The sequence below is a fragment of the Mirounga leonina genome, unplaced genomic scaffold (genome assembly GCF_011800145.1).
Source record: "Mirounga leonina isolate KUSES-001 unplaced genomic scaffold, KU_Mleo_1.0 Mir_115, whole genome shotgun sequence".
In the NCBI taxonomy this organism is placed as follows: Eukaryota; Metazoa; Chordata; class Mammalia; order Carnivora; family Phocidae; genus Mirounga; species Mirounga leonina.
The window spans coordinates 53,449,856-53,464,607 of NW_023270268.1; the positions used below are offsets into that span (position 1 = coordinate 53,449,856).

The following is a 14,752-nucleotide window of genomic DNA, read 5'->3' on the forward strand; positions in this document are numbered from 1 at the left end:
TAATCTACCTTTCCAAAATTTACTTCATGGAGGATTTTCTAAGGAGTATTTGTGTTAATGTTCAAAAGCTTTTGTGGCAATAATTTTAGGACATACTGAATTAAGGTAGTCAAAAAGGTTTATCATTTAAGATTTTCACAAATTCAGACTCCAGGACCTAACGCCTGAACATTCTCAAGTCAAGGAGGAATGAGGAAAATATTTCTTGTCCATCCTAGATATATGTCTAAAAAATTGTAAGATATATATATATAACAAAATTTACCACTTTAACCATTTTTAAGTGTACGATTCAGTGGCATTAACTATATTCACAATGCTGTGCAACCATCACCACTGTCCATTTCCAGAACTCATTCATCCCAAACAGGAATTCTGTACTCATTAAACAATAATGCCCCATTTCCAACTCCCCTCCAGTGCCTGGCAACCACTATTTCTTCTGTCTCAATGAACTTCCCTATTGTAGGCACCTCATATAAGTGGGGTCATACAATAGTCTGGCTTATTTCACTTAGCACAATATTTTCAAGGTTCATCCATGTTGTAGCATGTGTCAGAATTTCCTTCTTTTTAAAGGCTGAATAATATTCCACTGAATGTCTACACTACATTTTGTTTATCCATTCATCTGTTGATAGACATCTTTTTTGTCCATGTTTTTGCTACTGTGCATAATCCTGCTATGAACATTGATGTATAAATATATATATATACACACACACACATATATATATACACACATTTTCATAAATCCACCCTCATGTATTTTTCTTATATAAATAAACTTTTGGAACATCTTACAATTTAGAGGTTGAATAAAAATTAATGATAACATACATTTTAAAGAGTCCAATGTTTTATTATCAGAATTAATATTTGTTCATGCTGAAGATTCAGGGATAAAATAATGGACAAAAAACTGGAATGTTAGCAATACTACATAGGTGTATAATAAACATATAGGAATATTTTGTAATTATTGGACTAAAATATATAAAAGATGAAATTACATCAATTATTTTGTGATTAGTCTTTCTGAATGTACTTTTAGTTTTAAATACACAGCAAGTGCTTATACTTAAAGAGTCTGTTTTTTTTTTTAGCATTGAAAATATGATTATCCTTGATTAATCAGAATTAGTTTCAAAAGGTAAAAATTCTTTGAGGTAAGCAAGAAATTTAGTGCCTCAGACCTATATTCTTGCTGGACTGGCTGGTTGATGATCGCTCTCGTTCTTTAGTAATTTCCATCTCAATTTTGGCTCTGATTTTCTCCCAATCTATTTGGAGCTGCAAAAGAAGAAAAGAAGAAACATACTTATATTTTATACCATATTTTGCTTAATTCAAGGTAACCAAGAGCAAAGAAAAATAGAATGATGGTTTCTAAATCACTAGCGAAAAAGAGAGCATGAAAGACAGGTTATGAAATAATGCTAAAAAAATACCTTTAAGAATAAGACCAAACGGAGCAATTACCACAATAAAAAGCAAAGACTCTCATTATGATTCAAAAGACCAAAATCTAGTTGTAGCTATTTATAAAAGGTACATCTAAAGAGTCCCATGGAGTCTTAGGATTCTGCACAGGTGCCTCAGGGCCAGGAAGGAGAAGGTGAAACAAGGGGGAAAATGGACAGGGTCCTCACCATGAGGCCATGTTTCAAATGGGTTAGCGCCTTACCTCTTATATACTGAGGTTTCCAGTAGAAGCCTAGCTCTGAGAAAGGATATAGGAGCATTCGCTTCTCCTGAGCATACTCTGAAAAACTGGCTGCTTTGCAACAACTTGTAAAGTAATATAGACATTGGGATGGTTTAGACAATGACAAAAAGATATTAAAGGAAGCGCAGTGGGTAAGCAAGGCTGGGGGACACACAAAAATAATCACAAAAACTGGTACCATTCTCGTTTCCTTTCCTTTTTTTTTAGATCTCTATGCCCAACATGAGGCTCAAGCTCACAACTGGGAGATCAAGAGTCAGCCAGGCACCCCTGTTCCTTCCCTTTGATCCATGATGCAGTGCTCCCTGCCCTGCCTTTCCCCTAAGCTCATTACACTAGGTGTTAGCAATGGACTCTTCTCTGAGTTCTATGAACAATTTCTTTAGGAAAAAGCATTCTACTGTTTAAAAAAGTTTAGAGGTCACTACTTTAGGAATGTGTGTTCTCTCAGGAAAGACACAGAAAAATTGGGGCCTAGATTAAATTAACTCTGATTTACAATGAAATAAACCCAAACTCCTGAGACTGAGCAAAAAGTGAACTGGTTTCCACCTCCATATAGGGGAACTGAGTGAGGTAAGTATTAATCCAGACTGAGGTACTACATGCTGCCCTGAGCAGATTTCTTTCAAGTAACTGGGAGATTAATTTAACCTTATCAGGACTTCATGCCTCTTTTTTTTTTTTTTTTTTTAAGATTTATTTGAGAGAGAGCGCGCACGGGGGCCGGGGCAAAGGCAGAGGGAGAGAGAGAATCTCAAACAGACTCCCCACTGAGCGTGGAGCTAGAAGCAGGCCCATCCCACACCTTGAGATCATGACCTGAGCCGAAATCAAGAGTCAGAGCTTAACTGAGCCACCCAGGCGCCCCCATGCCTCTTTTATTTTGTGCTGAAAGTTGATGGAATTAAGTATGTGGTTCTTTTTTATTCCAATATCCTTCAACTAAATTTTTGTACAGTAATTTGTGGATATTTTGGTCACTTTTTTAAAAAGATAATTCTATATACTTGCCTATAATGTGTAAAATAGATGAATTAAAAGAATCCCTCTTACTCATAGAAGATGAATGTGTGGTAAGATGGAAGTGACAGCTCACTGAAAGGCAGAACAAATATTAGATAATTTGAAAGACTCATTTTTCAATCAGGCCAGAACTTGATATTTTTAAATGGCAAAACACTCATTTCTAAGTCTAACAAAACATTTGCAAAAAGAAAGACAAAACATGATTAATGCCTTGGCCTTCTTGCAGCCTTAGACTGACCTAATCCATCACAATAAAACCATATATTGACCGTGCCCTACACAACACTTGCTCTGTTGCACCAGAAGTCCATCAAGCAAATTGATGGCATCTATATTAGTCACTTGTTACAGTACAGATGAGGGTGTCAGTTGATAGCTATCCTATTGAAAATAAACGTTTCACTTCCACTCTGGCATTAATCCAGTTTTAGAATAGTGTTCTACTGATAATTTAGTTCTTAGAGTATTTTTACTAGTGGGTTTTAGATAAGGATGTACTCATGACAGCTTTCAAGTGACTGACTTCTACACGAAGACACATCTTTTTCTATTATAGGTAGTGTCAGTACTATCTGGCACTTCTTATTCTAGTCCCTGGTAAATTCTTCTTATTCACATAGAAGTAATTTCAAAATCATACCAAATGGCTTTCCATCCTCTATCTCTCTTACTCTCGGCTGAAAATCAGCTTCCTCTTTGCGGAGACTACAATGACCATCAGACATGAATTCACTTAGTTTCCTTCTTCACACAAACTTACCTACATCTGTATCCATCTCTGGCTCTTTCCCTTCCGTCTCAGGCCAACCTCTTCACATATGTCCCCAATCCCATCTTCTTCCACTCCACTGGGACATCTGCCTTCAGTTCTCACTTACACATTCAATTTCCTCCTCTTCACTGGCTGTTCCTTATCATCCTTCCCCCTCAATTCTGTCTCCCTGCAAACTACCACCCTCACTCTTCTTCTCATTCCTGATTCTCATTTTCTCCCCAGAGCACTGTAATGTAACGTGTTCCTACTCCACTGCATACACTTTTCACTAATGCCACCATCAAGTATTTTTAGTCTTCATCCTATATATGATTCAATGACTCCTTCAACAAATATTTAGTGCTTACTATATGCCAAGGATTGTTCTAGGTGCAAGGATTCAGCAGTGAACAAAAAGATAAAAATCACAGGCTTCATAGAAAGATAAGCAAAGATAACAGTGGAAGATATAAAAATATATTAAAACGTGAGAAGTGGCAAGAGTTCTGAAAACAGGGAAGGGAAACAGTGAATGCCAGGGGTGGAGTGGGGGGGGAATGGGTATTGTGTTTCAAATAGAGTGGTAAGAAAAGGCCTCCCTGAGAAGCTGACGTGAAGACCTACAAGAGACAAGTGAGTCCATGGGTATATCTGGGGAAGAGCATGATGACAAAAGGAAGAAAAAGGTCCTGATGTAGAAGCATTCCCTGGACCTTGTTGACCACAGCTCTTTGAAAAATCTCTCAGACTGTATACCATTCTCTTCTGATTTGGTCTCCTTTCTAAATGTTCTTCCCAGTCTTTTTTTCTCCTGTATCTTTTCCCTAAACAACCTCTTAACTGTTAATATGCACCAGCGTTCCAACCACAACTTTTTTATACTTTCCCTAGGAGATCATACCAACTCACATAGCTTCAACTATGCCTACATGGGTCATGACCATAAATTTATTTATCACGTCCTGATTACTCCTTCAATGTTCACAATTATATTTCCAATTGCCCATTAGATATCTCCATCTGGATACCCCACAGGGACTTCAAACAAAAAAATGTATATTTTCATGTATTCAAACTCAAAAGGTCTAAAACTTGTATATTCTCATGTTCCTTATCTAGATAATGGTATCCCTCCCCATCTACTGTCACCCACGCTAGAAATGAAGTTGTTCTCAAATGTCTTGCCTAGTCAACTTAACCACCTCTCCTCCCACCCCCAAGCACAATGTTCTCTCGATTTTACAACTGATTTTTTTTCTTACATTAATCTTACCCTTTCCATCTCCTGGTGGAACTATTATAGTAATCTCCTACCTGGTCAGTGTCTGCCATGTTTACTTTTATATTCAAAGTAGCAAGGGGAGTACATTGTCTGCCAAAAGTGCTCAATAAATATTGAATGAATAAAAGGTAACTACCTAGCAGATGAGCTATCACCTAACAATTTCTCTTAGGTTTTGTGTCTCAGGACCTCATAAGATTATAAGGACTTAAAACCTGCAAAAGAGCTTAAGTAGTAGCTATGCCTAAAGTGGTTTGTCTGAACTACAGTATTGGCTCTTCTTCAAAATTCTCTACTTTCTGAAATTCTGCTCCCAAGCTGTTGGTTTGTTTGTATTTCCACTGTTTTCTCTCTCCTGGAATAATGTTTTAAACATTTCCTGGTTTTTCTACTTTTCTTCTTGTATAGAATATATTCGGTAGAGTGAATTTTATTTGCCAGAATTGCAAATTATTTTACAAATATTTACTGAACACTGCTGTAGACCAGGTATAATGACTCTAGTTGGGGTCTTAGAAGACAGTCCATCTTGTATAAATCCCAGGTTTCCATATTTTAAACTAGAAATGCCCAAATAACATTTCAGAGCTCATAAAGACAAATGTATATGAAACTTTTCACTTAAAAGGTTTCACATTATGCATTGTGAGCCCACCAGAATTCACCACATATCCAGAACAAATTTCTCAGTTTTTTAAAAAAGATTTATTTATTTTGTGTGTGTGTGAGAGAGACAGAGAAAGTGAGAGTGGGGAGGGGGAGAGGGAGAGAAAGAATCTCAAGCAGGCTCCATGTTCAGTGAGGAGCCTGTTGTGGGGCTCGATCTTATGACCCTGAGATCAGGACCTGAGCTGAAAACAAGAGTCAGATGTTCAACTGATTGAGCCACCCAGGCACCCCTAATTTCTCAGTTTTTAAAAATGATCTCTATTTAACTCTTAATTCTCAACTAAAAAGTTTATATAATCAAAATTTTGGCTTAGATAAATAGTGGGAAATTTTTAAAAATAATTTTCATCTTAACATACTACTTTGTAGGGCGCCTGGGTGGCTCAGTTGGTTAAGCGACTGCCTTCGGCTCAGGTCATGATCCTGGAGTCCCAGGATCGAGTCCCGCATCGGGCTCCCTGCTCAGCGGAGAGTCTGCTTCTCCCTCTGACCCTCTTCCCTCTCATGCTCTCTCTATCTCATTCTCTCTCAAATGAATAAATAAAATCTTTAAAAAAAAAAAATACTACTTTGTAATTTCTAGTTAGCTTCCAAATTACATTAATGAGGAAAAAAAGGAGGATACTAGAACATAGGACCATGGGGAGTCAAGGTAACCTATATAGTTTCAGGGTTAAAAAAAAAAAAGCCCTCAAAATAACAAAAAGTCAGGTTGTTCTAGTTATCTCATTTGGAAGATTTCTGCCACTCTTGTGATTGATGTATTACATTTGGTAACAGTTGAATACATAGATAATAAGAAAGAAGATAAAAATGTTAAGTTTTTGCTCTCTAAAATATAATTTTAATTATAATGCAATCTTTATAATATAAATTATAATAATTAAAAATTTGAAGGTAAGAATTATATTTTCTATGTCCTCCAAAGCACCTAATGTGAAAATACTGAAAAAAATATTAATGGCAAGGATAATGAAGACGAAACAGAGTAGGATGAATCTGCTTAAAAATTATGCAATAAAGTAAATTTAACGTGGGTGCTCAGTTTTAACATATCATCATATTTTCAAAACTATGATAAAAAGATCAAGTGATCGGTGATTCTCTGGGCTGCTTAGCACTGTAGTGGTGGTGGCTACTGTCATATTCTGTGAATTAGAGTGTAGTCCTCGGAGGTCCCAGGGACCCTGAGTTTGTCCCAATAGTAGAGTAAGCTCTCACAGCCCAAACTCTCAGAGGATTCATTTTCAGGACTGAAGTTCCAAATGAAACAAAAAGTCTGTGGAGCATCTATAAAATACACCCCTTTCTGGGCACCCGGGTGGCTCAGTTAGTTAAGCGTCTGCCTTCGGCTCAGGTCAGGATCTGGGAGTCCTGGGATTGAGCCTCATGTCGTCGGGCTCCCTGCTCAGCGGGAAGTCTGCTTCTCCCTCTCCCATTGCCCCTCCCCCCCGCTCATGCTCTCTCTCTCTCTCTCAAATAAATGAAATCTTTAAAAAAAATACACTGCTTCCTACCAAGAAATAGACAACTCATGTCTATCCCAGATCCAGATGTTGAAATTGCATCCAGAAACTCTAAGAATGGCCCCAAAGGCTTTACTACCTTGCAACTGTTTTGAAGTGCAAAAATGTAGATCACGACACTCAGTATTTTAAATATGGTGTGAGATAATAGAAAATATATATATTGGTTTCTGCTCCCAGTTCCTGGCAGAGAACTCCTGAAACTCTTGTAATTTCCTAAGGGATAAGAGCACTAGGAGCATCTTTTGTTCTAATATGTAGTCTTTGACCTTGCTTCCTGACACAGGGTTCCTGAAACCTTTGTAATTTCCTGAGTGAAAGGAGCATCTTTTCTTTTAAAGAGACAACTCCAGGGCGCCTGGGTGGCTCAGTTGGTTAAGCGCCTGCCTTCAGCTCGGGTCATTATCCTGGGGTTCTGGGATCAAGGACCGCTTCGGGCTCCCTGCTCCTTGGGAGTCTGCTTCTCCCTCTGCCCCTCCCCCCACTGCTTGCACTCTCTTTCTCTCACTCTCTCTTTCTCTTAAATAAATGAATAAAATCTTTAAAAAAAAAAAAAAAGAGAGAGACAACTCCAGATAAGTCCTTGAATGGCTCCTGCATGAGGGCTGGTCACCAGAAAGACCAAGCCATGATTAGAAGCTAGGAATTTTCAGTCCTGCCCCTCAACCTCTTGAGAAAGGAGAAGTACTGAAAATGGAGTTAATGATCTATCACATCTATGTGATGAAGCCTCCATAAAATTCCAAAATACAGGTTTCAAAGGGCTTCCGGGTTAGTGAACACATCCACACTGGGAGGGTGACACATCCCAACTCCAAAGAGATAGGAGCTCCTGAGGTTAGGGCCTTCCCAAACCTTGCCCTAAGTATCTTTTCATCTGGTTGTTCATCTGTGTCCTTTAATAAATTTATGTTTTAAATAAACATAAGTAAATGTTTCCCTTAGTTCTGTGAGTTACTCTAGCAAATTAATCAAACAAAGGGGACATGGGACCTCTGATTTATAGCCAGTCAGTAAGAAGTGCAGCTAACAACCTGGACTTGTGACTGGCATCTGAAACCTAAGGCGGGGGTTACTGGGATCTCTGATCTATAACTGGTCAGTCAGAAGCACAGGTGATAACCTGGGCTTGCAACCGGCATCTGATGGCGGTGGGGTGCAATCTTGTGGGACTGAGCCCTCTACCTGTGGAATCTGATGCTATCTCCAGGTAGATAGTGTCAGAGTTGAGTTAAATTGTAGGACACCCAGCTGGTGTTGGAGAATTGCTTGTCAGCATGGGAAAAAACCTCCACACATTAGGTGATCAGAAGTGAAGTGTTCTGTGTGAACAGTAAAGGAGACTCACAGGTGAATGACTCATAGTAGGGAAGAACTGTGTTTTAACCTATATAACAGGGAAAAGACTGAGTTTCTCAAGTCATATGGCAAATGGATGATGTTGGCTTTAGTAGAAATTGTAGATACCTTCTCCCTACCTTTGTTCTTCTTCCCAGGACTCATCTAATTTACCCTGTTCTTTAGGACAGGTCAGAACATTCCATTTTATTCTGTCTCCAAGAAGCAGCACTCCCACATCATGTACAAGCTCCACAAAAACAGAAGTCATATCTGACTCAGCATCCAGCATAGTACCTGGCCCAGAGTGAGCACTCGTAAACATTTTTTTGAATAAATGAATGAATAAAAGGCTAAGCAAATCAACTGGTTCACAGAATTTGGAGCAAGGCTGCCCCTGTCTTGGGATTACAAGGCTCTTGAGTCTGCATGGCTAGAGATGAACTATTTATTTCTGTAGTCTGAGCCTAGGTGGATCTAAGCAGGTGGCTAACAATAGTCCTGCTCTAGGCACTTGGGCAAACTGCTCCACCTCTCCTTGTGGGCTGCTATATACTGGAATGATTTTCTTCTAATTACAGTGATGAAACCTGAGATTCGGGTAGGGATTTGAAAGGCAAAGGTTTAGCCTTCTTTGGTTCTAGGCAGTGAAGTCTCCCTGGGCGAGGCCCTTCTCCAGGTGCAAACTAGCTCCCTAGAATTTTGCAAAGTGACAAAGTATCCATTTTCTGGCCAATGCCCTAGGTGTTTATGTATTTCCCCTGGAGCAGAATGGGCAGCTGGTGGAAGAGGAAATTCAGGAGTTAGAAACCTTTATCCCAGCCATTTATATTGTTTATATAAAAATATCAATTAGCACCCAACTTTAATACAAATTAAATATAATGAAAACAGACTTGAGTTAATCAAAACATGGCTTTAAGGGGCCTGGTGGCTCAGTTGGTTAAGCGTCTGCCCTCAGCTCAGGTCGCGATCCTGGAGTCCTGGGATCAAGCCCTGCGGCTGGCTCCCTGCTCAGTGGGGGGAGTCTGCTTCTCCCTCTGCCCCTCCCCCTGCTTGTGCTCTGTCTCTCTCACTCCCTCTCAAATAAATAAATAAAATCTTAAAAAAAAAACACAAAAAAACACATGGCTTTAAGATTCCAGAAAAAAATCAGTAGTATAATTATAGAGTCAAAATAAGACTGTAATATCATAAGGCAAAAAGTTATTTTTTGGAGATTATGGTATGAATTATTCCAATTTTGTCTTATTAAGATAAATATGTATACTTATAAAGCATATACATTATCATAAAATACTGTATAATACTTACACCTTCTGCATACTGCAAGTATCGTTTATTAGTTTCCTGTTTACCAAATGTCTCCAAAAACTTCTGACGGTAAGCAAGAACTGTATCAACATGTGTTTTGTATTTTACAGCCAATTCAAGTGCCCTATAATGAGAAACAAAACAGATTACCAGCACTGCTTGTATTAGCCTCATAGAATTTTGGGATAAGAGAGTGGAACAAATGGTCTGTGTTGGTCCCTCCCCACTCATCCCTCAATATGGAACACCATTCCCTACCTCACCCATCTTGCAAATTCCTACTTACACTTCAAGGTTCAGATCAAACATGATCTCTTCCCCCTGACCAACTTCCTTTGTAGAAATAAATGACCATTTTCTTATCTGTGTTCCCTAACATTTTACGCATACTATTATTCCTACAGCACTGCTTACAGTATATTATAATTATTATTTATGAGTCTGTCTCTTCCACAACCTATCCATTTATTGAAGGGAAATCTGGGTTTCATTTCTCTTTGGTGAGTACTCCAGAGTATATGTATGGTCAATGTTCCCTGAAAAATTCATTGAAATCATAATAAAATTCAAATGAATGAACTTACCCCCTATGTAAGTGGCTTAACTATCTTGACCATTTTTTTAAGTCTATAATTCATTCTGTTCTAGAATTTATTTATCTAAAGTCTAAGTTTATTCTGCTCAATATTCAATTAAATACTGATATCCTTTATGTTATAATACAGCAAATTTAAAATATTATAAAACTAAAATTTGTAGATAATAAAAATCTGACAAAACGCCTTTTGCCATTTGATTCTTAGAAAAAGTTAATAGTCATTTAAATTTTATAATCCAATTAATATATATCAATATAACTAAGTTATTTTTAAGGTAATATTTTATTTAAATAGCAGGCAAGAACTAAATGAATTACTGAAATCAGTGGTATAATAGCAAAGACATAAAATCTATATATTGATAATTTGGAGGGAAATGAAAAGATTAATCCTCAGTTCTTAGCCTATTTGTGTATGTAGGTTTTGGACAGCATCTCAGCCCATGATCCTGTGCATAACTCATATTAGTTGAATCAGAAAAATCCAGTACAGTATAGCTCTCCTACACTGTTTACGGTAATCTTGTTTTTTAAAAATATTTTATTTATTAGAGAGAGACAGAGTGAGTGAGAGAGAGCACGAAAGGGAGGAGGGTCAGAGGGAGAAGCAGACTCCCACTGAGCGGGGAGCCCAACGTGGGCCTCAAACCAGGACTCCAGGATCATGACCTGAGCCGAAGGCAAATGCTCAACCGACTGAGCCACCCCAGGTGCCCTGTAATCTCGTTTTTAAGTATGATGTTAAAGCACATTCTTTTTCAAGTTTCCTTGCTTTCTAATATGACATATGACTTCTGAATAGGCCAGTCCTGATTTATTTATCAGAGCCAACTATTGTAAATCAATTCTTTTAGACAATACTGACTACTGACTAGATTTTTTGCAACATGTGACCCTTCAGTAGGACAATCTGTTTCATTCTTAGTATGCTTTGGTTTGACCTAAATAGTCACTCTAATAAGTATTTTAGATATGCCCTGTGCATTAATTGACAATTGGTAGACAACTGAGAAAAATATTAAAGACTTAATATAAAAATTACGAATATAAGTCATGTGTAATACAAATGATAATGCCGAAATTCAGCACAATGATTTCTTATCAAAATATATTTACATAAACCATATGGCTAACTCCAAGGATCAGTATTTACTATCCATCGCAAACTCCTCACAAAGTTCCCTCATTCCCCTATGACTTTAAGTCTTTCAGAGAAAAAGAGGATACATAGAAAAGAATGCAGAAGTACTGCAACATAGAGGAAAAAAAGTGAAATGCAAGAAGGCAAAAACCAAATCACAGAGGCTCAAAATATGAGAAATAGAAGTAAAGATGCTTTAATCCTTCTAATCCTGTCCCATATCACCCTTTATATATCCTTAAGGCTCTGACTCCAGTGTGGTTGTGTGAGTGGAGACTCTGGTGAACCAGCCCTTTGGCACCTGAAATATGCCATTTCCTGTTCCTTTTTTATGACTGAACACAATTGGAGAAGGAATTTTTGTTGTGCAAAACCAGAAGTATTCCAAGTGGGGAATACGTAAGCATCTATTCTGGGTTGGGACTTTTCAGAAAGAAAATTATCTCCAAAGAGATAATTTGTTATGGAACATCAGTACATTTAATTATGTAGAAAGAACAGAATTGATGTCTAATACTGCATTTAGATACTAGATGCTAAGTATTATCTATATGATAGTCATTATTATTATAAAATATGCATTATCTGATTGAAGAGCAATAGCTAAAGGTAAACATTCAAATTATATGTGCTATTTTAAATGTTCTCTAAAAGCATACACTGGGTAAAAAATGTTTATCACACAGAGAAGGAATTCATTCCAATTATATAAGGGTTATGGGAACAGCATGTCTCTAGCTTTAAAATGGTTATTTGGCAACCAAACAAATGTGACATTAGATTATGGGGCTGGAATAAATCCATGTATCCTCTCTGATTTAAAATAGAAGGAAGTTATATAAAAAGATTTTATAACTTCAAAATATGATCTTTTACATAACTTGAATGAAGCAAAATCACTTTATATAACTGGTAGAAGTAGAGAAATTATTTTTTATTAATACTTACATAAAGTTTCTACTTCTCTTAACTTCAATTTTTGAGAACAGACTACCACCAAATGTCCAAAGTGAACATCACATAGATGACTTGCTTACCTACAACTCTTCAAGGGCTGTAACCTATTAGTTTGCAGGTAATTTTCCTTTTTCTTTTTTCTTTTTTTAAAGATTTTATTTATTCGTTTGAGACAGAGAGATACAGAGAGAGAGAGAGCATGAGCTGGGGAGAGGCAGAGAGAGAAGGAGAAGCAGACTCCCTGCTGAGCCGGGAGCCTGATGTGGGTCTCGATCCCAGGACCCCAGGATCATGACCTGAGCCGAAGGCACTTAACCATCTAAGCCACCCAGGTGCCCAGTTGCAGGTAATTTTCAAATTCAAATATGAATGACAGAAGCACAAACCAGCAGAACTGTGCTTCTCAAATGGAATAACACATATTAACAATATGAAATCTGAGGCGCCTGGGTGGCTCAGTTGGTTAAGCCACTGCCTTCGGCTCAGGTCATGATCCTGGAGTCCCGGGATCGAGTCCCGCATCGGACTCCCTGCTCAGCAGGGAGTCTGCTTCTCCCTCTGACCCTCCCCCTTCTCAGGCTCTCTCTCTCTCTCATTCTCTCTCTCAAATAAATAAATAAAATCTTAAAAAAAAAAACCAATATGAAATCTGTTCCCTTCTAAAGGACTTAAACAAATATAGAAATTCAGGGATCTTAAAAGCAACATAATACATTTGTTATCCAATACTTAAATTCTATCTTCCTAGAATTCTAATTAATTAATGGATCTGGGCAATGATCATCAGTGGCTGCTAATAACAGAAAAAGATAGGCAACCAGTCACTGTGAAAATATATTGAACACCACCTCTGATTGAGCCTTACCAAAAGGAAAAAAAAAGTTAAACCTGAATCTAATCAAGTTTCTAGATTCAACAACAATTTATGGCTAATCCAAGGGGCAAAGGAACATGTCAAATGACACCACAAAGATGTAATCAACAAAATCCAGACTATGGGAAACTCTATTGACCCAGTCTCTGCAGTGGGAAAATTACAAGAAAACACAAGAAAGAGGAAAACCTATAGATTAAAAGAAGCTTGAGAACATATCAATCAATCATAATGTATGGACCTTCTTTGGATCCTGAACCAACCAAACAAACAACAAAACAAAACATTTATGAGACAATCAGAGAAATAAGAACACTGAATAGAATTATTGTTAACTCTTTAAAGTGTGACCATGGTACTGTGGCTAGATTTTTAAAAACCTTGAGATACATACTGAAATATTTACAGATAAAGTGATTTGATGACTGGGATCTGCTTTTTAAAAAAATGGTAGGGTGGGTAGGGGTCGAGAGAGACAAAGATAATGAAAGACATTTCAAACCTGGAAAAATCAGCATGCCAATTTTATAACATAGTAATTTCAGGTGTGTATAAATCCTACAGGCTTTTTCACCGAGGGACACATAACTGAGAGAATGAGGGGAGAAACCTCCTATGTCATAGAGAAGAGCAGCACGCCACTCTTTCAGAAAGCAATCTGTGTCAAAGCCTAATGCGAGGAGAAGGCTACTACTGAGCACTCCTCATTTCAAATCCTACAGCCTTTCTTCCTTAGCATCACAAACCTCTCATGGCTCTGCTTCTCTCTGCCAGTCTGACTGCTTCATCCCAATCTTTCAGCAGATTTTTCTTCTTTCACCCACCCCATAAATGTAGTTGATGTCTTCTCACTCCACACATTTCCCAAGCAATTGTGTCCATTCTTCTGGTTTTACTTGCCATCCATTTGCTGATGACTCCTAAATCTACATCCCCAGTTCAAATCTTTCTCATGAGCTCCGGGTTCATTAATCAACTAATATCACATATCTATCTCTTCACAAATATTTTAAATCCAACATGCCTAACACTGAATTTACTATATTCCCTTCCAGATCTGCTAATAGTACCATCATCTACCTAGTTATTGAAATCAGAAATTCAGGAGACATCCTAGGCTCTTTTTTCTTCTTCACACCTCAACTTCTAATCAATCACAAGTTTAGAGAAGGCATAAATCTTCAATGGCAAACTCCTCATAAATAGAAATGTGAATAAATTCTTCTGTGATGTTAGGAAACTATTAAGTACAGCGGAAAATGTAATTTACCAAGTGGTAGATAGAAGAATACATTAAGATCAGTTGGGTTTTAGAATTGATGAAAAACATTTTTATTACCTTTCCCAGTTATAGAGATTAATATTGATCTGGATTGCTTGATAAACAAGGCCAGCCTGAAGAAGTACCATTTCAGCTTCCTGTATGTTCCCACTAAACATTAATATGTGAGCCATTTTTGATTCTTTAGATGGAAGCTCTTTTATAGAATTAATGTACTGAACCTTATCAATCTAAAAAAAGAAAAAAATATATATGAAGT

At 37.5% G+C, this 14,752-nt stretch overlaps 1 protein-coding gene across 5 annotated transcripts in view; it reads right to left on the reverse strand.

The window, feature by feature from the left end:
* Positions 1-841: 841 nt before the first annotated feature.
* IFT80 (intraflagellar transport 80) overlaps positions 842-14,752 on the reverse strand; it is a 124,467-nt gene continuing 110,556 nt past the window's right edge. For 4 of the 5 annotated variants that reach the window (XM_034998132.1, XM_034998165.1, XM_034998140.1 and 1 more), the window contains 3 exons: positions 14,551-14,723; positions 9,642-9,765; positions 842-1,293 (listed from right to left, as the gene is read on the reverse strand). In XM_034998132.1, coding sequence (XP_034854023.1) covers positions 1,183-1,293; positions 9,642-9,765; positions 14,551-14,723 — 408 coding nt within the window. In that variant the 3' untranslated portion in view covers positions 842-1,182. Of the gene's footprint in view, positions 1,294-9,641; positions 9,766-14,550; positions 14,724-14,752 lie in introns of those variants that run through there. The other variant, XM_034998157.1, reaches the window with a different exon arrangement.